The following is a 27,057-nucleotide window of genomic DNA, read 5'->3' on the forward strand; positions in this document are numbered from 1 at the left end:
ATCACTTCATGCATTTTATTGATAGTCTATATTTTAAATCTGCAGTATGACATCTTACATAGGGAAAAAGCTTCTTCCTAAAAGATAACTATTAATAATCAAACCAGCTTTAATATGACTGACCTTTCAAGGTCTTGTTTTGCATTAAACAAGTTATTTTTTAGCAGGTGTAAAGCACTGTACAAAAAAAAAAAGGAAACTGGGTACATTCTCAAAATTTAATACAGGGCTTCCCAACCAGGAGTCTTCTGGATAGATATTGGAGAAGGGTGTTATGTTAAGATTTAAAATTGAAAGAAAATGAGAAACCGATAAAGCAAGCCAACCAAATTCACTTCACTTTGTGCTCCTTTCTGCTTTTTTCAAAATCTCTCCCAGAGGTCAGGAAGCCCTGGTATAACAATCACTTTAGTCTTTACAGAACATACATTTATGTGCTTCATGTTCAAAGACATAAAGGCAGCTTTTGTTACTATTCCCCCTCCAAATCCCTTCAGGTTCTTTTGGCTTCAGAAAGCTTTCTAAGACTGCTGCCCAGTTAGTTCTTTATATATGAATCCAAGTAAACATCTATACCAAAGCAGCTCTTCATGGGAGAAGATAAAACAGGCACAGATACATAACCAGGCCAACTGCGTACCTACTCAACTTGATACCTGATCACATGGCCCTATATCTTTAAAAGCAGCACCAGGGACAAATGGAGCTAACAAGAGGTAAAATCCAAACATCTGACAGTTCAAACACAAATTAATCAGTTCAAAGAATGTTAGCAGAGGGCCACTAAATAGAGTTTAAGGCTGGGCAACTGGTTCAACCATACGTTGGTATTGGAATAAATCTGCAAGATGAGGAACTGAGAGGAACCCTGAAATAACCAGGCACAGTGGTATGGTGGGGTTCACTTTCATTGCAGGTATTTAAGGTATGGTTCAATCCAAGTGACTATAAAGCAGCTTGTCGCTCTTTAGTAGTAAACAAATCCTAATCAAAGCCAAATATCTCACTGTAATTATATTTGAGAGTGTTGGAGAGTGTGTTCATTTGCTTCAAATTTGAATTAAAACACCTATACAGAAATGGAAACTGATAAAAACTGTTTTTATCTCGAGAGTTCCAACACTTGAGTACCAGCTCTATCCTACACTGTTATTGTAAGTACAAGATGGAGTTACTAAAGCGAAATCACTCACCTATTGGGAATATTACAGTATTTTAGAAGTGTTCCAGTTAAGAACTCAATTTCAAGATGCTAAAAATTTTAAAGGGCAAGTACTTAACTCGTAGCTGTTTCTTAGTTGCTAATTAAAAATCCAATTTAAAAATAAGTGAAACACTCATTCCTCGGACCTTGCACTTTTAACTTTCCAAATGAAGCATGTTATTTTTGATTTACGTCTTCGTTTTTCAAAAGTGTACAATTTACCAGTTAACTCATTGAATTACAACACTGTTATTGAATATTAAACATAGTGAACAATTATACTATAGATAAGGGGGGGAAACAACGCCCAACACTTTCATATGTGCCTTATCCACCTCTTTCATCACTAAGGTACAGAATACTTTAGAAAATAGCAATCAACAGTCTCATAAGACAAGAAAAGAAAAAAGTGCCCTGCAAACATGGCTTCTGTGTACTTAATATTGACCATACATTTGATAGGGAAGCCAGTAAAGTAAAACTTAAAAACTCAAGGAAGATTATATTTTTTGTTCACAAAAGAACAAAGGAGAATAAAAAGGGGTGGAGGGGAATACCCTCCGTTTTTAAAAGGAAAGTATCAACAACCACCACAAGGTGCCACTGTATTCTAGCAAGCTGTAAAAATGGCCTTGTGAGAGTCATTTTGCAACATTAACCTCCCTATCGCATGGGTATTTTGGGAAATGACTGAAAGTCACGACTGATGCTTGACCCATTTCAGGTCATAGACACTTGAGAAGCAGGTGGTTAAATAAAAAAGCATATTGAGTGATAACCCTTCATAAATACAATTTGAGACACTGACACTAGGAGAGAACACTTGGCACAGAAAGGACATGTTTTCCCAAAGGAAAAAAAATTACTTGAGGTAACACTTATAGCTAAGCAGTTTCCTAATCTTAAAGTTTGGATAAACTCAACAATCATGTTTATAGGGATTGTGTGTGTGTGTGTACATCACACACACACACACACACACACACACACACACACACACACACAATCCTGGTACTAAACTTTTTTTGTTAACTTTACAATTAATTATTTCCTATACTCCCAACACTAATGTGAACACTTCTCTCAATCCCCACCTCCATTAACCATTAACACCACTGAGGTGTAACTAATGTGTTCTTTTTAGAGCAAATATTCCAAATTAACAATATGGCTCATCTTCTAGTGTTGCTATAGATAAAGTCTGCACACTTCAAAACCTAACTTGCTCAATTTTGGTTTTAGTAATAATAAATCTCAACCTTGTCAGCTGCTTGGAGTTAAACAACATAACACCTCAAACACTTCATACCAGTAAGTGAATTTTTAAAAATACCTGAAATACTCAAGAAAACTCAGTTTTTAGTATTTTTCCCTATGCTCTGAACGTTATTTCCCAACATTGTTTTTTCTTGTTCCTATTACTGCATGAAGTTCAAACTAGGTCTTCAACACAGAACCTTTTGTAATAAAGAAAAAGTGCAAAGATACAAAATGAAATGCAGTCTTTAGCAAGAAAATGTTCCCTCAAGAGAATAGGTGTTTTGGATGCTGGTGGGGAAAAAAGACTCTTGTTCTCCATTGTACATCTGACACCTACAAATGACCTTGTCTTCCAAGGTCCACAACACCAATAAGTATAGTCATGGGCCTTTTAAAAAAAAAAAAAGGTAGCAAATTTCACTAAAATATTTGTATCCATTCTACACAATCCAATGGAAATTAATGAGTGCTACTGAAAAAGGTGTCCACATGCACATGTCCAATATGTGCATTCTACTGAAGGCTAAAAACTTAAAATCCTATTTCCAGTGTTTATGAATAGCTTCAATATCTACATTCATAACCAGCATTCTGCATGAGTTACCTCTTACTTTAATATGTCACAAATGAGTAATACATCTTGGGAGGTTAGGGAGGTACCTGTTGTCAATAACTTTTATGCTTAGAATGTGCTGTAGTTGTTTTTAAACTATTTAAAATAAACACCCTTATAATGGGACATTTCAAACCAAGAGGAAAATGGGTTTGTTTTTAGCCAATTGGGACTACCCTGCAGATCTGAAAACCGTAGATTACACCCTTGGGAAAAGAGACAAGGAGGCTCACAAATATAAAGGAATCCTGACTTTTACATGGACAATTTTTTTAAAAAGATAAAATGTATTACATAAGCGCCATAAACAGTGAAATCTGCTTATATTAAAAAAAATAAGTGAAGCTTTGTTTGGACATTATTTCCTTGCAAGAGCAGTACATATCCTTAGTAAACAACTACCATATTTACAAGTTAATTACCTTGATACTTAGGTAGGATTGAAAGCTGGAGGAAAATATAAAAGAATGAGCTTTGAAATAACCTTTACAGACAAGTTGATAACAGATAAGGTAGCCAGATAATTCCTGAAGCAGACTTGTTTATTTTGTAGAGTATCTGACTATGCGTGGATAGTTGTCACTTTAAAGACCAAGGATGTGTTCAATTCCTCTTTGGGTCCACTATCTTTTCCCAGATAAACAAACAAGTCCTCCACAGTCAGACTAAACCTAACCAAAACTGGTCTCAAAAGAGAAATTTGGCAAAAGTACTGGGGTTTTTCATAAACCTAATCTTATTACTAAGGAAACAACACAAAAATGCATGTGCCATTGATTTTGAGTTGGCAGCCTCATCTTCAAATATGAGCAGTACAATGAAAAATTTGAATTTCAAATAACCCAACTTTCAACAAAGGACAAATATCCCTTAATTCTTCAATTGGTCTTTAAATATGAGATGTTAAGTGTGTGTTAGATAGTAATGAAATATTAGAAAGTGTGGCCTGGTACCTTAAAAGACAAATCTCGAAAATAATGCAAATTGGAGACTTTCTTACAGAGTACACACCTCTGTACCAACTTTAATTCTTATGCTAAAAGTGGTTTATAGTCTCTTTCCTCCACCTTTTTTTTTTTTTGAGGAGCAGACTTGTAGAAACATCAATGTAAACTTGTGCTAGGTGGTAGTAGTTTGTTTTCTTTAAACCAAAACTCTACCAAAGTTGTTAAATCTATTTCATCAGCTCAATTAAAATACTGTGTCAAGGATCTCACCATGTGAAACCAGTTCACATCTATATGGTTACTGTCTTCATAAAAATTTTAAATTCTTCAGAGCAGTTTTCTTTACTCCTCCTATCTTTCATTTCCTGCCTAAATCCAAGTTAAAGTACAAAATTTCCATTGGTTATCTTCAACGCAGTACAATTCTGCACTCCGTCCTTTCCTCTGCATGTCACAGTAGCTGTTCACATACATTATAAATACTATAGATATGTTCTGCTCTTGACATCTACACACTTACAAAAGCAGCTTTGTACTTTGTTTGGTGTGTTTTTTACTATGTTGGCTCACAAAAAGCAGTTTTTTCATTTCTAAGCATGGTACTTTACAATTTTTAATGCATTAATACAACAGTGCATTGGAAAAGTACTGAGCCTCTACAAAATAGCTTTACATTTTTAAACAAATGAATGTGATTTTTTCACTTACACAAGCATAGGCTTTTTTTAATATTTCCACAAGATAAATATCTCAATTAAACTATAAGCTCACTCTACAGTGTGCCACAGTGATGGGCTTAGGAGACAGTTATACATTTAGAAGATCCTAACCTTAGTGTTATTTACACTGACGTCCAATATCACCTCATCTGAAAGGTGAACAAATGACATTCAGCATGTAGCTGAATTTGTGCCAACTAATAACTGGGAATGGCAAAGCTTTAAGCAATCACTTATTATACATGTACTGTAACTTAGTCTAAACTGGGAATTTCCTTTGCCCCTCTCTCCTATGGCATGGGAAACGTTAAAGATCAAAGATCAATGAGAAACAGATAAAGAGTCATTGCTAAGGCTGATCTTTTAAGATAACAAAGGCAAAACTGATAAATGTAGATGATGAATCACCAGTAATAGCAATTACTGGTACTGAAATCAGATTTTTATGTCCTAAAACATTGCTTTTTAAATATTTCCTTTTATTCTGGAACAGAAATTGGAAAAAGGACAATGATGCATTCAGAAAGCAATGACTCAATTCAGGTTGCTACTTTACATTTAAGCACCACCCAAAAAGTGGGCATAAAGCAAGTGATTCCTGTTTGCCCATCACTATACCAGCTACATAGCTGAGAGTTCAGACCTTAATTACACAACACTTTCTCTGTTACCAGAAGCTAAGACTGCTCTGCGACAAATAGGACAAGTAGAATTCTCAGATAACCAGCGATCGATGCAGTGGACATGGTACTCATGGGAACAAGGTAGTTTACGAAGTTTGTTGCCTTCTGTATATTCTGTAATGCAAACACTACAGGTTTTTAATGCATCGTTTTCACCAAAACTTCTCATTGCCAAGTTGTCAATCTGTTCTTTGGTGAGTCCTCTAGGTTGGTCATCATCATCCTCATTTAAGAGGAAAAACTGAGCCAGACTAAGGAAGGGCAAAGAGCCACTTTCATCAAATGTTACTGGGGCCCTGTGTCGACCCTCTCGCCTGGCACCTGATGAGCCTGATGATGAGCTTCCTTCATTACTGCCTTCAAACACCTCTGAGCTAGTCTCTGAACTTTCACCACTGGAACTGGAACTAGGACTGGAACTAGAACTGGAACTAGAACTGGAACTAGAACTGGAACTGGAACCAGAACTGCTACTACCACCAGAACCCCCTCTTCCATTCCGTGACTCTGCCCTTTCCACATTTCGACTCGAGACTGAGCCACTAGGCTCTGAATCACTATCACTATACATAAAGTAGCTTAACTCACCAAAACCTGTCATTATCTGCCTTAACATGGTCTGAATTGCAACAGATGTAGTTTCACTTAAACCAGTATTTAAGATTCTACGAATCGGAATTCTGATGGTACTGACATAGGTTCTCACACCTGCCCGTTCGGAACGTGAAAACGTACGCCTAAAACCTCCTCGTTCACTTTCATAAGTGACAGTGTTGTTTGGAGTCTGAGACCTTGACCGAGTTCTGCTAGCTATGCTATCTCTCTGCCGATACTCTCCAGGACGAACTCTTCTTACTTGAAGATCAAGGACTATGGTTGGAGGTCTCTGTCCTGATCCTGTAGATTCACCACTGCTGGTTGTGTCTGAAGAACCTGCTCCTTGTGAAGCATTTCTGGTTCCTGAAGCTGCAAAAAGACCTCTACTTAGCAAGTCAGGTCCACTTATTTGTTGTCTCAATGTCACATGGTGCCGGGTTCTAGAACTTCCCTCAGTCTCATTTACCAAAGGATGCTCAAAAGTCTGAGATGAGATACTATGATGAGATCTTCGCGGAATTTCACTCATTGGATGCAGAGGCGACCTACTTCGTTCAGCTCTTGCTCGGGTTCTCCGATGGTCTGGGCTCCTGCTTCTTGCCCTTCTCTGACCTCTGGTAGGTGCGACTTCTCCCGTTAATGCTTCAGTTGAATTTCGTTCTGATCTGGAAGGCCTTGCAGATGTTGATTCAGATCGTGGATTTTCCACTTGCCTTTGGCTGTTGTTGTCTGTATTTTCTCCACTAGAACGTCTTGCAGATGGCTCATTTTCATTCTCTGGATTTTGGCTCCCATTATTACGGTTAACATTGATCTCTAAACTGAATCTGAAATCACCACTGTTTGGATTAGTCCGGCTCACTGCTCTCCAAGATTGGTTTCCTCTTTGCCCACTTCTTGTTGTATTTCCAGTTTGTCTGACAGAGTTAAGCCAGTCTATTATAGAGTCACCATTAGACACATCATCTGAAGAGTCTCCACCTGTTTTTAAAAAAGGGAGGGGTGAGGGAGAAAAAGGAACTACTAAAATTAGGACAATCATATAATAATGCTCTGAAACTCTGCGTTAGAGAAAAAAGAAAGATTCCCAATGGATGTCACATTTACAGACATTTGTAAGCTATACTGTGTAGATTTGCAAAGTAAAGACAGGAATGTTTTAACTTCGTTTCAAGAGAACAAGCTAATCCTAGAGAAATTTAGAGAATGTTTTTTAAAGGGAATCTGTAGGAAGTCTATTTTCAATACTTCATATATAGAAGACATTTTTTCAGTCCACTGTCAAAACACTAATGTAATCAAACAAGACAAATGCCAGTTAAGGTACAGGGCTACTGCTTTAGTGCAAAGTACATTTCTCTCAAATTTTCATTAGTTTACAGTATTTCTTCTAGGATACTGACTTAAATGCTTTTGATATATAGGTCTTTTAAAACACAAGACTGCTGCAGCCGTTGCAAAAATATAAATGGTGTTTACTGGTTTAAAAGTATTGAGTACTTCTTCATATTACCAAGAGCTTAAATTAACATGAAACTGGAGACCAGAACAAATGAATAGTCTGAATCTGGCATAGTACATGTAATGGCATGCTCAAGAACCAAACTGTTATCATAGCCTCTTATGTTAGATAGCCAAATTCCCTACAATCCTATTTAAAACATAAAAGCAGGATTTCTCAACACTGGCACTATTTCCATTTTGAGCCAGATAATTCTTTGTTCTGGGGGCTGTGTTGTCGTGAATTTTAGGATGTAAAGATGTTTAGAAGCATCCCTGGCCTCTACCCACTAGCTACTAGTAGAAATCCCCAGCTTGTTGTGACAACAACCAAAAAACGTCTCCAGGTATTGCCAATGTCCCCTGGGGGGTGGCGGGGGGTGGGGGTGGGAATTATAACCTGTTGATAGCTACTAGGTTAGAGAATATAGCCACTTCTTTCTGCTGGTGGATAACTCACATGTTTATAAGGAAAAAATAATTCAGTAGGAGGGAAGAAATTTCGATGGAGGTAAAAAAATCAAGAAAAAATATCACATTTAAATAAGCCATTTCTCACTATGTCTCAATTAATACGAACAACCTAAAGGTGAAGCAGAAAAAAACATGTTGACATTCTCACCAAATATCAAGAAATTGCCAATTCTCTTTTTATTAACAATTACTTAGCACTAAATTAATTTGTTCCATTTCTGGGTAATCTCTGGCTGACATTTACTGAAGTTCCTTATCTATTTAATCCTCTACCCACCCTCCAAAGCAAAATATACCTCTATTTTCATCTGAGTTTTGTGGTGGTGGACCCTCTTTAATTTGTTGTAGTCTTCTCAGCAACTCTTCCTCAGTACTTTCACCTGAAAATAGTTTAAAAATGTTTGCCAAATTACAAAAACTGAGATGAAAACCAAGGAGTAGGAACCTGGGTATGGGAGCATGACATTAAAACTTATATAAGTTTCTTTCCAGTTTACTAAATGCTTTGGCATATAACAGCTCATTCTTTAAAACTGTAACTCTGGGAAGTAGACATTATTATCTGCATTTTAAAACAAGGAAACTGAGACTAAGTGAGAGACTGATGTATCAATAAATGGCAGGGCCAGAATACCAACTTAGGCATTCTGATTCAAGTCTGGTTCTGTTGGCTCAAAACACACTCCTTCTCATAAGAGGCATGCTAACTAACACCTTACCTTTTAAAATTTAAACACTAACTCAAAAGTTAGTAGAATTAAATAGAGGGGCGCCTGGGTGGCTCAGTCGGTTAAGCGTCCGACTTTGGCTCAGGTCACGATCTCATAGTTCTTGAGTACGAGCCCCACAATGGGCTCTGTGCTGACAGCTCGGAGCCTGGAGCCTGCTTCTAATTCTGTGTCTCCCTCTCTGCCCCTCCCCTGCTTGCACTCTTTCTCTCAAAAGTAAAAACATTAAAAAAATTTTTAAAAAGAATTAAATAGATATGAGGAGGACTAGAGATAATGAGTTTTAATTAGGATCAAATGGGACCTAATTGGGCAAAAGAGAATAACCAAGCACAAAGTTCTGAATTAACAATTTTACCCAAGGCCAGCTTTGGAGGATTATGATTAGAAAATAATCTGGGAATCAGAGATGACAAAAAAGGAAGTCTGTCCTAGGAACTAACATTCCCATTAGCTCTTCCACACTCAGACTTATGTCTTGTAGGTTAAATAAAGCTAACTAAAAACAAAAATATTGTTCAGTTCCAGTCTTTTCAATTCAGCTTGCTATAAATTCATAGTATAATTCATAATTAAAAGATGTGATAGAGGATAATTCCAAATACAAGTGAACAGAATTAGGCAATAAGTACAGCAATAAATGTCATTCTGTATCCCTTGTATTAAAATCACACTTCATGGGGCACCTGGGTGGCTCAGTCGGTTAAGGGTCCGACCTTGGCTCAGGTCATGATCTCACAGATCGTGAGTTCGAGCCCCACATTAGGCTCTGTGCTGACAGCTCAGAGCATGAAGCCTGCTTTCAATTCTCTCCCACTTGCACTTTGTCTCTCTCAAAAATAAACAAACATTAAAAAAATTTTAAAAATCATACATCATAATGGCTGCAGAAACAGATTTTTATAATAAGATTTTTTTTTTTAAAAGACCAGTAATCTTCACACATCGCATACCTGGGGTGCCTAGCAAATTGTTATCTCTCATAAGTCTATAATCTTCTTCACTCAGGTTATTTACAAATTGATAGAAAGCTTCTTCCCGATCCAATCGGTCCATCTGACTTCTGCGCTGTGCTGCAGACTGATCACCACTTCCTTTATCGTTAGAATCTGAGCTTTCCATCTTGATGAACAAGTGGAAAATTATCTACAAGGAGAAAGGAGATCAATCTTGAAAACAAAAGTTACCATGTGTTCTGCAGAACACTTTAAATTATGTGAAAATCCAGAATGCAGGTCAAGATGTGAATTTTCAGACATCATATGAATAAAATTTCATCAAAGAAAAACTCCCAAAAAGGACTGTTATACTAGGAAAAAAGTAGGTCAGGAGTAAGCAAACTATGAAAACCAGCCCTGGCGCCTATTTTTTTCCTTGAGATCAAAGAATGATTTTTTTTTACACTTTTAAAGACTGTTTTTACAAAAGGGAGATAATGTTTTGTGATACACAAAAAGTATATGCAATTCAAATTTCAGTGTTCATCAAGTTTCGTTGGAATACAGTCATACACATTCATTTACGTATTGTTTGTGGCTGCTTTTGTGCTGTAATGGCAGAGCTGAATAGAGATGAGCGACCTGATGTGGCACTCTCATCACTTTGCATTGGTGATGATCTGCACCTTATAAACTGCAGTGATGTAACCTGACAGAATTTCAAGTGTCATACATATCACCAGAACTGTGACATTTTAAAAAATTACCAGTTCATACTTATCATGTCAAATGAAGTAAAAGTGCACTTTGTCAACCTCAAAGGCATAGTGGAATATGGATTTTGTTGTGAGATGGAAAAGACTGAGTTTATTATGCAATGGCACTCTTTAACTGTGCTAAAATAAAATACACGTTCATACTATCAGACTAAGCAACCATCACGATATTCCCAATTCACAGAAGAGCTACAGTCCAAAAAATTGGAAAATTTAAAAAGAACACTCTCATCACAAAATATTTTCTCACAATAAAAAAATGAAACTTCAACCAAAGTAAGTTTCCAAGTGGTTTGTTGGCTAAATCAAGAAAAGCTGTTTATAATGGGGAGTTAATTAAACTGTGCTTCATTGCAGAAGCTAAAGAAATGTGTCAGAGAAAATAAACCTGTTTAAGATGATTAGCTTTGTTTTTTTATTTTTTAATGTTTATTTATTTTTGAGAGCATGCATGTGAGTGGGGGAGGGGCAGAGAAAGAGGGGACACAGAATCCAAAGCAGGCTCCAGGCTCTGAGTGGTCAGCACAGAGCCTGATGTGGGGCTCAAACTCACCGACTGTGAGATCATGATCTGAGTCGAAGTTGGATGCTTAACTGACTGAGCCACCCAGGCACCCCAAGATGATTGGCTTTTTGTGAGAGTAGCTGCTCAAAAATTCAAGGATATTGGGACATGTCATAATCAATTGAAAAATGAGACAGCAAATGATTCTGAGTGAGTTTTCTTGGCTCTTGATGAGTCGACAAATGTAATTGATACTATTCAGTTGTTTATTCAAGGAGTCAAGTATTGACTACTCAAGAAGTTTGAAGTAACTACAGAAGTAGCCTCTATGAATAGTCTGCATGGAGCAACTACAGGTGATCCTATTTTTTTTAAGTTTATTTTATTTTGAGAGAGAAAGAGCATGTGCACAAGTGGGGGAGGGGCAGAGAGAAGGAGAGACAGAATCCCAAGCAGGCTCCACAGCATCAACGCAGAGCTCGATGCAGGGCTCAAACTCACTAACCCATGAGATCATGACCTGAGCTGTGATCAAGAGTCAGAGGCTTAACTGACTGTGCCACCGAGGTGCCCCAACTATTTCAAAAAAGTTGAGAAAACATTAATTGAGCACAGCTTAAAGTGAAATCTGCTAAGATGTGTTACAACTGAAATGGTGGTAAATATATATGTACAGCAGCTAAAGACAAGTTGGACAAATTTATAAAGCTTGTGAAAATGTAAGGTATTTAAAGTCTATGGTTATTCATTATATTATTCATCAGCAGGTAGTTTGCAGAAACTATGTGAATCTAACGTATTACTGAACCAGTATTGTTACCAGTGAACTTCATTACTGTGGACTTAAACATCACCAGTTCTCTTGAATTTTTGTCAGAAATAGAAGCTGAATTTCCTAACTTGCCCTACTCCTTGTTAATTTGATGGCTTAGCCTTGGTAAAGTTATAGTGTAATTCATTGTACTCAAGTCCAAGACTGAATTTTTTTTCTGAATGAGAAGAACCAACTTCAATCACTATTACCAAATGATGAATGGCTTGAGAAATTAGCTATTGCTGTAGACTTCCTAATGTGTTTTAATGAATTCAACCTAAAATTATAAGGCAGAACAGCACTTATATGCAAAACTTATAATGCAGTAAGATCATTTCAACAACAACTAACACTGGAATCACAATGTTAAGCTGCTTTACACACACTATCAAAGAAACAACAGTTCCATTCCCCTACATATTTGTAACAGATTTATTTTCTGAGCACAAATTACAGTACCGGAAGCATTTTTTGGACCTCATTGCAAGTACAAAGAAAATTTCCTTATTTCAAAATCCCTTTAACTGCATCTGAGGAGCTTCCACCTAACCTTCAACTGAAAGTGATAATTCTGCCGTGTAATGATATGCTGAAAGGTAAATATCAAATGAATTCTATAAATGCCTTCTGTAAGGGATAAATATGCTTCATTAAAATTCTATGCTTGTGTACTGATTAGATAGCAATATAGGCATACCGTGTTTTATTGAACTTCACAGATACTGGTTTTTTTTTTAAATAAATTGAAAGGTTTCTGGCAATCCTGAGTGGAGCAAGTCTATTGGTGCTAATTTTTCTAGCAGCATTAGCTAAGTTTGTGTCTCTGTCTCACATTTTGGTGATTCTTGCAATATTTCAAACTTTTCCTTATTATTACATTTGCTGTGGTGATCTGTATTATTACATTTGCTGTGGGGTGCCATGCACCATGCCCATGTAAGATAGCAAACTAAAGAGATAAATGTGTGTGTTCTAACTGCTCCAACCACCTGTTCCCCATCTCTCCCCCTTTTCCTGGGCTTCCCTATTCCCTGAGACACAATACTGAAATTAGGCCAATTAATTAAACCCTACAATGACCTCTATGTATACAAATGAAAGGAAGAATCACACATCTCTCACTTTAAATCAAAAGCTAGCAAAATGATTAAGCTTAGTGAGGAAGGCATGTCAAAAGCCACAATAAGCCAAAAGCTAGCCCTCTTGTGCCAAACAGCCAAATTGTGGATGCAAAGGAAGAGTTCTTGAAGGAAACTAAAAGTGCTATTCCAGTGAATGCACGAATGATAAGAAAGGGTAACAGCCTTATTGCTGGTATGGAAAGTTTCAGTGGTCTGGATAGAAGATCAAACCAGCCCCAATATTCCCTCAAGCCAAAGCCTAATCAAGAATAAGGCCCTAAAACTTTTCATTCTATGAAGGCTGAGAGAGGTAAGGAAGCTGCATGAGAAAAGTTTGAAAGGTAGTTCATGAGGTTTCCTAATATAAAACTGCAAGGTGAAGCAGCAAATGCTGATGTAGAAGCTGCAGCAACATCAAGGAGGCAAGACCCTCTCTCCACCAGCAAAAAGATTACGACTCACTGAAACGCTCAGATGATGGATAGCATTTTTAAGCAACAAAGCATTTGAAATTAAGGTATGCACATCATTTTTTAGACATAATGCTATTTATTGCAAACTTAACTGACTACACTGTAAATATAACCTTTATATGCACTGGGAAACCAAAAAATTCATTTGACCTGGTTTATTTGCTTTGTTATATTTGTGATATTTGCTTTGTTATGTTAGTCTGGAATTGAACCTGCAGTATCTCCTAGGTTTTCTTGTACCTGTATGTGTGAAAAGACATTTTCAAAAATTAAATAAGGAAAATCTCATTTAAAGTCAGTAACACTAGATGAACATCTGCAAATAATTTTGATAAGTAATATGTTTAGCTCTGATTAAGCAAAATGTCCCTCCAAAAAAGAATGCCACTCTTCCTGTTATCAGACCCATATTACAGAATACTACTCCATTATTATTATATTTTGAGTTTTACCAAGAAAAACTTTGTGGAAATTTGGGCTTCTCTCTTTTTATATAAATAACTACGAAATATGCTCAATTTTGCTTTTTGATCAGCAAAGCCAAAAAAACACATTACTACCTGGCTTTTCTACTACTTTCAATTAACCACTCTAATGAAAAACAACAGTAGTAAGTAAGCAATCTAAAATAAGACTCCAAACAATAAAAAAAAAGTCATCCTCTAACTTTTTTCCTTCTAACACCAGATTGACCTTAAGTTCACACTGAAAATATAAAAGTTAATTCCAAAAAAATATGAAAACCTGACTTGTGGAAGAGGTAATCTATATCAGTACTAAGATTCAATCCCAAATACAATACATGAAATATCTGGATATTCACAATTCAGTACTAAAGAGGAAAATAAAACCAAACTCTCTTTCAGATAATAATAATAATAATAATAATAATAAAAGAAGCAGCTTCTCTACCTGTCTGGTTTTTATAACTTTAAACTTTAAGACTGGAAATCAACAGCTTAAAGTCATATAGGCCAGGAAATGGAAAAAAAAAACAAACAAAAAACAAAAGGAAGTCAAAATTTTCCATATGTAGCTAAGGAACACAATTTGGTGTTGGTAATAGTTAAGCAGCTAACTTAAAAAAATACAGGAAAGCACAAAGGAAAAAGACACTTCAGCCATAACTCTTCAAACCAAAGAAAACCACCAGTGATATTTGTTAATGTACTTAAGCACCTAATATTCTGAAAGTTAACATGAAAGTTAGGACAAAGTCCACTTGTGGAGGATCAGTAAATAGTTCTAAAAATAATTTATAAAAAAAGTGTAACTCAGTATGGTTGAAAGGCTTTTAAAACATAAATCTTCAAAGACAAAAATGTCTGGTAAGTTCTGACATTTGAAGGATATGAACCAAAGATAACAGAAAACTCACATACCAAGGACTGTTCTAAGAATGTCACAAAGTCTTAAGAACAGCATCAGGGAGGGAATGTCACAAAGTCTTAAGAACAGCATCGGGGAGGTTAAAGCCCATATGGAACAGAAACTTGCAAAAATATGGAAGATTTTTAAAATGGCTTTGAAAAACGGAATCTGAAACAAGAAAGGAGTCTTATACTGAGTGGTGGGGGAGTTGGTATATTAACAGAGGACGGAAGGTAGAGGCACTCAACTTCTGTTTTGTTCCTATTTTATTCAACAAGGAGAACCACCTTCCAACTGGAAGCAGTGGAAAAAACAAACTTCTCAAAGAGAGAATCAAGAGACCGAACTGCAAAACTTCTAATGATAATCTCTGAGAAATCGCAGAGAATAGGAGAGATGATAAAAACACTAGATTTAGAAATTATCTAACCTTCAAATAAAAAGTGAAGTCTATAAACTGTAGCACAGCAGAATCTGACCAGAAACCTAGAGGGAAATTTTGGAATAGACTATCAGGTATATTGCAAACACGGAGAAGAAAAATATGTTTACCAGCAGTGGGGTTCACTGCCAAATTAACCTTATTTGCTTTCCATAGGGATGGTTCTCAACCTTGGCTTGTACATTAGAATCACCTGGGAAGCTTTCTCTGGGGTTGGCCAGATAGCAATATTTTAAAAATTCCACAGGTAATTCTATTGAACAGTTAGGTTTGAGAACCTCTTTAATAGGAACGTCAGAATTACACTGCTGACTAGTCTGGGTTGATTTCTGTACAGAGTCTGAGAAGGTTTTACATCCTTATTTATCATCATGGAGAAATGTAGCCTAGATTAGCGCTTCTCAAACTTCAGCATACAAACAGATCACCTGGAAATCCTGTTAAAATACAGATTCTGATTCAGTGGATTTGGGGTGGGGCCGGAGAACCTGCATTTTAAATAAGCCTCCAAATGCTGCTGCTGCTGATCCTAGAATCACAGTCTGAGTAGCAAAGAGCTTGATGACAATACAGCTTAACAGATTCACAGAATACAGCTTAACAGATTCACCCTCAAAGGTTACAGAGCAATGTCAACCTGCAAAGAATCCTGTCTTCAGTATTTAAATAAGAACCATGTCAAAGACATGGCAACCAAATCTAACCAATTCAGAGTTGGGAGTTAGTAATGAAGATGTATGTATATGATAAGTAATATTTTGAATTTTCAGTGGCTTGTGAGGATGAGCTGAAATCAACAAAAGTGATGGTATATGTGCTACCCTGAACACTTTATGAAGGATTATCAAATTAAAATAACCTATACGAAGAGTACAGAGTAGGGAGGAAACCTACTCTTGTGAAAAGAGTAGTTCACATGAAGACCTCAAGTTTTCAGTTAACAAAAAGCTCAATAAAAAACCTGTTTGACCTAGCTAAGACACCTAAGATAGTCTCATACTGTGTTCATAGACCACAGTGTTCAAATAAAAGAGGTAACAGACCCAAGGCAACCTGTTGTTCAGATCTAGAATGACCAAAATGACAAGTCAGGGAACACCATAAAGAAAATGGCTGAATTATCCGGAGAAGACGAAGACTTGCATGAAGACAAAACTAAAAACGGGCGTGATTTACATTTTCAAATATTTAGAGTTATAACATGAAAGGGAGAACCACAGAATCAAACTAGGGCTAACAGTTGAAGAACTATGGGAGCAGATATTTCTTTCTTTTGATACAATGGTCTAACAATGAAACTATTCTAAAGTGGAGATGTAACCAGCCTCTTGAAGCAAGCAAACTACCCATTCTCTCAAAATATTCAAGCAGAATTCTGGTGGATATTAAGAGGAGATTGCTTACTAGGTAGGGAGTTTGAACAGATGGACTTCAAAAGACCCTTTGGATTAACATGTCATTAAGGATGGGGAAATCTCTTAGTTTTCTATTCTGGGCTTAGGGTCCTATTAAGCTACGTATTCCACTGCCACAATTTTGTTATAACACTTTGATAAGACAAATCCATTTAAGTTGCTGCATCCCTGCCCTGCAACATACCTTGTACTTTACTACCTTCACACTTCCACTAACACTGTTCCCTCAGCCGCTTCTTAGTCTCTCCCCATTTCACTCATCCTTTAAGATGAAATGAAATGAAATCTTACCTCCTAAGAAACTATTACTATCTCAGCTAGCAATTTTTTCATCCATTGCTGCACACAGCGTTTGTGCCACTAGAGTGGCACTTCATGCCTTACGTGGTCTTTTATAGTTTGAAATATTCTTCATAATCTTACTTACCCAACATAACCAAAATACCATTTCAACATGTTATCACTATAAAAAATTAGTGAGATGTTTCACATTCTTTTTTGTTAATACCAAGTGTTTGAAATCTGGTATTTTGCATTCACAGCACATCTCAAGCTAGATACTAAATTTTCAATGGTTAAAGTAAAATGCAGTCCTACCAAAACAACGAAGTTGTGTTTAATGAGAAAATATTTTACACTGCTTCAGTTTTAATTTAACTTAGTTAAAATTAAAGAAAATTGAAAGTTCAGTAATACACTTACACCAGTGACATTTCGAGTGTCAGGTAGCCACATGTGCTGAGTGGCTACCACACTGGACAGTGCAATTTGAAAGAATTTGCTTGTAAGGTAGAGAAATCCCACATATGCGACGAATTTCAAAGTGTTCCCAATATATTGTTCGTGCTCTACACACCCACTATTTATACATCCTCTTTATGTTTTTCTAAAATAAAATAGTAATGTTAATATTCTACCAATATACATGGAATAGAGAATTCTTTCCTATGCTCACCAATCATCAAGATTTCATTCTTGACCTTTTTAGAATTTCTATCATTTCCTACATGGAAACTAGAGACAAAACATTACACCTCTATTCAAAACCCTACTGACACTGTGATTTTAGGGACTGTTGAATCCTAAACAGCTCTTTCCTGGTGAGCTTAGAGGTTAGTTTATTCCATGCAAGAATCTTTATCTTGGTTTAATTTTATCTTTAAATTTAACACTTTAACAATGGGACACACTCACAAAGCAACCCATGATCATCCAAATTACTCTTACTTCCATAATCATATCCTGCTCTCCTTTTCCCTCCTCCCAATATACACCAGAGAAAATCAAGGAAAATAATTTCCCCACATGACATCCCTTGTAACACACTTATTTTTATTTCAAAACTGCGACCAAACCAGCAAGGCTTCATTAAACAGAACACACAATGTTTTTGCTAAGGTACAGGTGTCCACTGAAGGAGAAGTTTATTTCTTGTAGTTGATTAGGGGACAGGGAGAGAAAACTCTGACTTCTTTCCCTACTTCTGCCTTCTTTCTGATTTACTCTGCATTTCCCCTAGGCTGGGCATGGAGGTCAAGAGATTTCAGCACTGACAAGACACTTCTACACTTTAGGGACATTTAATGGGTGAGTTATGACCGTTACACCTGCAGAGTTCCCCTGGACAAGAGGTAATTACATTCTGGAGAAAAAAGGAAATCCTGAATATAAGCAATGCTCTCAAATGCCTTGTAAAATGATCTTAAACACACACACACACACACACACACACACACACACACACACACACATCCATGAACCTGATCTTATTTTAAGCAGTCCCTTTATTACCCAAGTGGAATAAAGTGAGAAAATATAGTAAATCTAAACCACAGGTTCAGACCCTGGTAGATGTAACATTACCACTCGTAAGTGAAAATGAACATTTTAAAGGTTAAAGCACACTAAAGATGCCAGACACCACAATTCAAATGATCAAATACAGATCTCTCTCCATTTTGGTGTCAAATTTTAATAAAGAATTATGTTGCCAAAATGGGTCTCTAGATTCTACTCTATAGTGAACACTGTGGTACACTTCCAGTTTAACTAGTAAGAGGAAAGAAGAATCCTCCCACACTCTTGGGCTCCTTCTATCAACATAAAAGAGAACATCTTAAATCTATTTAGTTATCTTATTCTCAGTTACAATATTCATGTGCATAAGTCAGAAATTTTGGAGTAAATATATGATTAGCATCACCCACTTTTAAACTTAAATATTTTTTGAAAAGCTTACCAATAAAACAATTTAAGAGAACAAATATGTAATTGTTAAGTCACTTAGGTCTCTCCCTTATTATAAGCAATACCCACTACCATGTATTGACACAACCCTTTCACTTATATTTGACTTAATCCTCACAACAATCCTATGAAGTAGGAATAATCACCTCTACTTTACAGACAACAGGTATAGAGTGAGAAAGTGATTTACCAAATGCCATGTAGCTGGTAAGTGGAAAGAGTCAGTAATTAAATACAAGCCTCCTAATTCCAAATCCAGTCAAGTTTTCACTACATCAACAACTGACTCCCAATAATGTTGCAAAACTATATACTTTAAAACACATTCCTTCAATCCCAACAGGCATGTCTAAAGTATTCAACTTCACTATGAGCTTTTTATACCATGTTCACTCTTGGTATGAAAACTTCCAAAGCAACAAAACACCTTTTATAAGCAGTATGAAGCAAGTAGGACTTATTTTTAAGTAAGCCAACTTTTAGTACTTTTGTTTTAAAAACAAAAAGTAGCATATTTTATTAACCTTATTTCTTCCAGAGTACTGTGTGCCAATATATCCAAATCCATTCCTGGAAATGAGCAGCCGAATTATAAATTTTGCCCAGTCATTTCAAAAACTATTCGTTTGGTCAATGAATGTTTGTGTCAGGTAAATTCAATTCCAGGAAAGAAAAGCCAGCAACAAAACTAAACCTGAGGTTTATTCTGTAATTAGAGAATTTAAAGCAGATTTTATTCACCTTGAGTATTTTAAAGCACTATCTTAGTGATTTCCATTTCTTATATATTAATACAAGTATGCAGATCACTATGTTTCTGACCACTGTTAAAAGTTTTTCATTTAATTTTCCTATGTTCTCCAATCTTTAAAGAATGTAATTTTCTTATGTCAGGGTGAAAAGTCACTTAAAACATATTGTTCATACTAATGGGTTACTCCTGGTGCTAAATACATACATATTATATTCAATAGATATACTGCATCACAGTACCCAATGAAGGAGACTTTAGGCACCAAATACTGTTAAACAAAAGACTTTACAAAACTGAATCCTGAAATCCAAATGCTTGTGTGAATATCAATTTAAAAAGAAGCCACATCTATTAAGTCTGTGAGATATAATCTCTTCTTAAAAACAAAAAGGTACAGTGGGAGGGAGTAATCAAGGTAACCTAATATCAACTAATTACCAGAGCACCTTGAGCATTTCATCTTTTGTGTTCATACAAGCTCCAGACTCAATAGTGTTCTAAAGCAGAACATGCCAATTAAAAAAAATCATAGTATCAACATAAAAATGTGTCATACTGAAAAAGAACAAGCATCATTCTGTTTGCAACAGAGCTTCATTAAGAACCTCAGAAATAAATGAAAAGTGATGACATGCAATCCTCGTCAATAAAGAAAATAGTTCAATAATACCATCACCAAAATGAAAAATATTTAACGCAGTTTTTTTTTTTTAAGTTAAATCACAAAGAACCACTGAATTTGAGGTCAGGATATAAAGTACTATTGTATATGTAGTCACCAAAAGTATTGAGAATTTACATATACAGAATGTGTAATTAAAATTTTATAGCATTTGTAATAGACAAAAGATGATTAACAATCAAACAGCTTTTTTATTCTATCAGTGGAAGGGTGGAATTCCGTTCTGTGAAAAGGAGAAAGTAGGAGATAGTGGGTTCTAGTCTCAGCTGTAATATTAACCAGTTATGTTAATTTGGCCAATTCACTTAACCTCTTGTGCCTCAGGATCTTCATCAATATTAAGAGAGCTGGATTAAAACCATCCATAAGGTACCTGCCAGTTCTATGAATCTGTGACTATGAATAAAATATAACCCAGGTCACATTACAGTAATAAGTCAGAAAAATAAGGCTTAAGAAACAACATGAGTAACTAGGCTATCAGCCTAAAACGCTGTGCTTTTCTCCCTACCACTTCACTCAGGCACTTCTATCTCCTTTTTGTGACTATCTTACTTTTTTCAACAGAAATATAAAGCACCCCTCTTTGAAAAACAGGACAGGATTGATGTTTCACTGCCTTTACCTAATACATGATACCTGTCATCACCCACACAATTTGTTGATTATTTCCAATACTGGCCTATCAGAGGATGCTACCAAGGACTCTACCACTATTGATACTATTATAGCAATACAAGATTACAAAATATTATCTGCATGGCAATGTTACTTCAGCCTCATTTATATTCTTTTATCTTTACCACTTGAAAAGGACAGCAGAAAAAAAAAAAGGATTCAGAAGTGTCCCTCATGGGTCTAAATCTCTTGGCAGGAAGTCTACTGATGTGCAGCTCACAAACAGTTCTATTACAACCCTCTACAACAGTTAAATTGAAAGAGTATTAATAAGAATGACAACAAATCAGAGGACAGAGATCAAACCAAATGCTGCCAGTTCACAGGAACAAGTTAGTTAATAAACCATCATGATGACATTTCTATTCACTCAAGTACTTTAGACAGTAAATTTAATCTTCGATTACTCATTCCATGTTATTATTGAGCTACATCACTAAATTGGAATTTGGTCTTATCCACACAAACTCAATTCTGCCTTATTATCCCCAACAAGTCAAAAAATGACTCAAAACACCAAAATGTTCATGTGTTCATAAAAAAGTAATGTAAAATCATTGACTACTGACAGTTTTGGTGTTAATCGATAACTATCTTTAAGAACTATCTTTAAGATACTATCTTTAAAAACATAAGTTTTACATCTAACTTTTTAAAAAGTGAAGAAAGTTTTTAAAATTAAAAATCCCTTGACCAAAAAAGAAAATATTATGTACACAAATGACGGTTATATCATTTGAGGGAAACAATTTTGTGTTACCGAATGAAACATGCTGACAACTGTGCTTCCTGAACCAGTGTTCTGACATACAAACGATGACCATAGTGACCATATATCCCCAGTTTATCCAGAAGAGTAGCAATCTACACCTGTTGTCCCACAGTAATTATTAATATGGCCCTCTTTCACTCTCAAAACTGTTCCAGCTTGGATAAATTAATATAGTTAGTCACCTTGGATATAATTGACACTAATGGGAAATTTGGCCAGTAAGAAAATTAAAATTATAATTAAGAGTTAACTTCCTTCTCCCTACAGCTTTTAATTAAGTGGAGAGTGAGAGGAAAGAGACCATTTTTCATTATAAAGTTAAAAACACCCAACACAAATACCCGCCCCCCAACAAAGTATCATGTTCATCACCATGCAAATGTTATAATGGCAGCCCAACCTGGAGTCATGAAATCATTGCAAAAGGTGCACAAATTGATATACATACCACAAACTGTCTATAGATATTTGTCTCACACATATGTAGTAGTGTACTAATGAACAAAAATCTTGGGTCAGAAAATCTACAACAAGAAGATCAACTATATATTTCAGAAATAAAACCATAAGTTCATATATTCCTGAATTGTTCAAAATTGCCAATATTTTCATATTTAAAAAACATCTCAATTGATGACAGGAAAAATAAACTGATTATCTAGGAAATTTCCATTTTCAAGGTTGGGAAAAAATAATGAAGGAAAAAATAGACACAAGCATTATTGCCTTCTTACACTGGTTATCAAAATGTCAAGGGATTATATAAACGAATACTTTCTGAAGTCGATGGCCCATAAGGTTTTGGAAATCTTTGTGTTATACAGAGGTGTTAAGGAAGTAAACTTACAAAAGAAAAACATGTCCTACGCAGTGGCCCAAAATTCTAGCACCTCATCAATCTGGATTTGAGAGAGGAATTTTCACTTTCTAATTTGTTATCCACCCTATGGTAAATCAAGGGACAAGAGGCTGGTGAGTGATTTGCTCTATTTCACAATCTACTAGGTCTATGGAAAAAGTAATACACACATTATAATTCCACAGATGCAGATGTCCCATCTGACCTACTATATTATTTAAGGCCTCACAACATCTTCACTAACCTGAAAGAACATATACAACCAGCCTAACATTTCCAGATCATTTCATTAAGCTATTTCTTAAAACCATTTCTGATTTTAAATTGTTATCAAATTATATCACAAGCAGTAATAGCTGAAACAGAAAAAAAAGGGGGATGGAGTAATTGCTAAAAGTCTCACCTACTTCATAAAGCAGATTCCCTTTAAGTGGGAACAAAAGTTTTTGAAATGATCTAACCTATAGATTTCTTTTATAACAAGCTTTCATTTTCTTTCCATCTCCAAACTAATTAGAGAGCAATTAAGTCTAGAGGTATAAAACTTTAGTGACTCCAGGTTCAAAGAGACCTGGGTTAAAATGGGGGCTCTACCATTTATTAGATATTTAATTGAGGACAAATTGCTTAACCTCTTTTCAGTTTCGATTACCTCTGTAAAATAGTTAATATCCTCATGAGGCTTTGCTATGAGGATTACAAAGTCATGCATGTAAAAACAAAGGACACAGAACATACACATTCAATGCAAATTAGTTATGAATTTAAGCTAATTCCATCCCAGTTTGCCTAGGGCAATCCAGGCTTGCACCTGTTGTCCAGGCATAATTACTAATAATGTCCCTTTTGCTCTTAAAAGCAACCTGGCTAGGGCAATAAATTATGTGGTTACCTTAACAATGATGGTAATGAAAGGAGTTAATATCATAGTATCATATATCAATTATGATTTTTTGGAACTTGAAGGAAAAAAGTTGACCACCACCCAAACCAATGTAAGATTATATTCCTGGAAGACACTCAACTGATGTTTCATTTAGTTATTCAATGAACATTGAAACACTATTTATTTAGACCCATCCCATTCCAACAATGATTTAAGGCAGCAAATTTCTACTTTGTTCTTTCTGTTCTATATAGGTATTGGTAAACTTCAGATATTATTTTCAAAGAAGAAAATTCACAGACAAAACACTAGTGAGTTCTAGCTACTCACACTACCCTTTGAATTCCCAATGAAAAACCCATTTTCATCATGAAGAATGCCCAGCACCAATAAACATATATCAAATGAGCCCATCCAATTACAGGGCCTGCAAAACAGAATAAATATTTTTAAACATGCATTCTACACATAAATCATCAGGAGACGCAACAAAAAATAAATTACCTGACTGTTATGACATAGTATTGTAATACAATAAACTGGATTTTAGTTTTCTTCACTCTCTGCTCTAGAAAAAAAAAGAATCCATTATTCTTCCTCTTTCATAAGATAGACATTTTCTTTGAAATAGACACATCCTAAAAAAAAACACATCCTATATATTTTAAGTTACCCCATAACCCAACCTAATTTAGTATTACTATTAGGATTATTTGGGGAGATTGAGAAGGTCAGAGAAAACCAGCAATCTTGTGTTAGATATAAGATTTCCTTTAAAGGCTGAAAGCCAATCTACCTTTTAATATAAGCTTGCTTAAAATAGGCCTTTCCTTAGACCAGTAATATTTTCAGATTCTGATGGTTACTTTCAAGTACTTATTTGGCACATTACAGGAGCCTATGGCAGAAACTAAAGTATGAAAAGCTCAGCAGGACATTTAGGCTAAAGAATGAAAATTGTTCAGTGTAACAGTCTCTTGAAATCATAGTTTAAAAAGTATTTGGATTGGTCTTCCTGGGTACTTTATAATTTAGAAAACTGATTTGGGGGGGGGGCTATAATTGGGCTGCCTGGTCTCAAGTCATCCAGTAGGGACATAAGGTACCTGATGGGGGTGCTTGGGGTAATTTTGTCTTTAATCACGAAGAATCAAGTAAATGATTCTAGTAGTAGAAACGACTAGTAGTACATTTATTTCTTCCTCCCTTCAATGATCCAAAGCGACAGCGGTTAATTCTGATTCAGGAAATGGGGGCTCCTTATTTGCAGCAAAAAATTACTGTTAGACCTTGCAAATGGTGGATGACAACCTCATATAAATGCTTCCTCTTGCCCCTAAACGAAAAGAATGACCTAAATAACAAGATTGCTAGACCTCAAATTCCCGGACTAACCTGTGGAATAAGTACAGGGTAACTGTCTAGGGAAGGAACGTGGCTGTCTCCTCCATCTTGAAATTAATCAGCATAAGGGAAAAAGGGACTGAGTATTCAGGAAGCAGAAGCCCAACCGGTTAATACTAGTTACTAAAGCTATGGCGTACGTGGCAGGTACCGCCCGCAGAAGCCGAGACCCTTAGGCTTTTCTTTTTGAGGGGGGAGGGGTTGGGTTGTTGCCGGATTGAAGGAAATTAAGTTTAAAATGTTTTGGCCCAATTCCCACCCTTACCCAGGGAAAACAACAAACACGCAACAGCTTTTCCCTGCCTTTTCGGGGGATTCTTGCAGTGGTATCTGGCAAATACTATGCCAGGGTTATCGAGTAAGGGGGTAAACCAGTTGCCCCAGATCCTCAGGGAAGATGTCATCGTGGCCCCAGGGGGCGTCTAATTGATAGTGCCCAGCAGAAGGGCTCGAAGTGGGGTTCTGCAAATCCTGAGAAATCTAAAGGCCCAAGAGTTCCCTGCAACTGACTTAGAGCAGCCTGATTTTTTTCCCTTTTCCCAAGCCCAAGCCCGCCATGTAAAAGAGGGGTAAGGAAGCGAGGTAAGCCTCCAGAGAACCAAAGAGAAAAAACCCTAAGACGATCAAAGATTCTCATGCCGGAGGACAACACTCATAAATCGCCTCCCCCAAATTCTTAAGATTGTAGAGGACCTTGGCTTTAGCTTGCACCGCCACGGGGAGGAAGTACTACCCACCTCCTTCCCCTTCTTCAAGAGACTGTGACTATACGCCCAACTAAAATGGCAGCGGCGACTACGCCACGGAGCCCCCCGCAGCAATCAGCGCCTTGGGGTCCGGAGGCGGCGCTGAGCGTCCGCCACGACGCGACACTCAGGCCATTTTGAGAGAACGCGGCGGCCGCAGCTCCGCTGTCTTCCTCTCACGCTCCATCCATTTCTCAAGAGGTTTCCCAAGGCTTCACTTACTCGGTTTTAGTGTCGGGTCCGACTCTGTCGGTTCGGCCGCCGCCGCCGAGGCTCCTGTGCACCTCCCCTGCCCTGCTCTCAAGCCCGCCTCCGATGAGTCGCTGGTTGAGACCCGCCTCTAGCCCAGCGCCTGCTCGGAGACGTTGCTCAGGCAGCCATTATCTTCCCCATTGTTACCAAGCAGCGACAGGAAACGACTGCCCACAACAGGAAGTGATGATGCCGCGTTCCGGCCCCGCAGCCCCACTCCTAGTCTATTAGCCAATCCCAGGCGATTCCTCGAAAAGCCTCGGCGGGAGGAAGAAGGGGGCAACAGACGACGCGGCAAGGCGGGCCTTGGTCTGGAAAAGGAGAGCTGCTGTGACGCCCACCATGTGACAGGCCCCACCCTCCTCCGCCATTTTGAATTGTGGCGAGAAATGCGCGTTCTGAGAACTGTGGGAACCTTTGCTTTCCCGTTCTGAAAACTGAAGAACGTCACCTTCTGACCTCTTGAAGCCATTTTCAGAGAGCGAGAAATGCGGTATTAGTCCAACCTGACGTCAGTTAATACAATTAGTCCAGACTAGTTTAATATCTTACCTTTTATTCAGCATCTATTGAGTGCGAACTATCTATCAAGCATTGTTGTAGATGCTGGGGATACAGCGGAAATTAAAACAGACCCTAGATCCCAGTTCTCATGGTTCTTTATATTCTACATTCTCAAAGTTCTTTATACTCAGAGGAGGGACAATAATTACTATATATCTATATATTTGGTGATGAATGCTAGTGAGAAAAAGCAGAGGAAAGGGGGTGGGGTGGGGTGGAATGACACCGTGCCCGGTGGGGGCAATTGTGGTTTTCAACAGTGGTCAGAGTTGGCCTCTCTGAGATGGTAATTTTCTGAAATACTTGAAAAGAGGCGATGATTGTAAACGGTGGGAAAATCTGATAACCTTGGTATTTGTAAAAGGACAGTTAAGGCCTTTCTTGGATGCTGATGCCTGAAGGAAGTTAGGGAACCAGCCTCACGACATCCTACTCCCGTTTTCGCAGTTAATTTAGAACAACAACGTTACCCAAGTTTTTAGGGTGTTTCTGTGTTCCTTTTTCCATTTTTCTGTTTTCTCTGTTTCCAGGTAACACTCCAGCTACACTGGCTCTTCTAACAAACCAAAAGATCCCACTTCTACAACTTTACATAGGCTAGAATATTTTCCCTTTGTATCTTAGCTCTTAACG

At 36.9% G+C, this 27,057-nt stretch overlaps 1 protein-coding gene across 2 annotated transcripts; it reads right to left on the reverse strand.

The window, feature by feature from the left end:
* On the reverse strand, positions 1–26,022 carry RLIM (ring finger protein, LIM domain interacting). Of its 2 annotated transcripts, XM_042974006.1 has the most exons (5): positions 25,831–26,022; positions 23,963–24,026; positions 9,679–9,871; positions 8,294–8,377; positions 1–7,004 (listed from the first exon to the last, which is right to left on the reverse strand). In XM_042974006.1, the coding sequence occupies exons 3-5, from the start codon at positions 9,845–9,847 to the stop codon at positions 5,392–5,394; spliced, it is 1,866 nt and encodes a 621-aa protein (XP_042829940.1). In that variant the 5' UTR covers positions 9,848–9,871; positions 23,963–24,026; positions 25,831–26,022; the 3' UTR covers positions 1–5,391. The 2 variants fall into 2 exon arrangements, with proteins under 2 accessions (XP_042829940.1, XP_042829939.1); XM_042974005.1 differs by lacking the exon at positions 23,963–24,026.
* Positions 26,023–27,057: the final 1,035 nt, after the last annotated feature.

Source organism: Panthera tigris, chromosome X, assembly GCF_018350195.1.
Source record: "Panthera tigris isolate Pti1 chromosome X, P.tigris_Pti1_mat1.1, whole genome shotgun sequence".
NCBI lineage: Eukaryota > Metazoa > Chordata > Mammalia > Carnivora > Felidae > Panthera > Panthera tigris.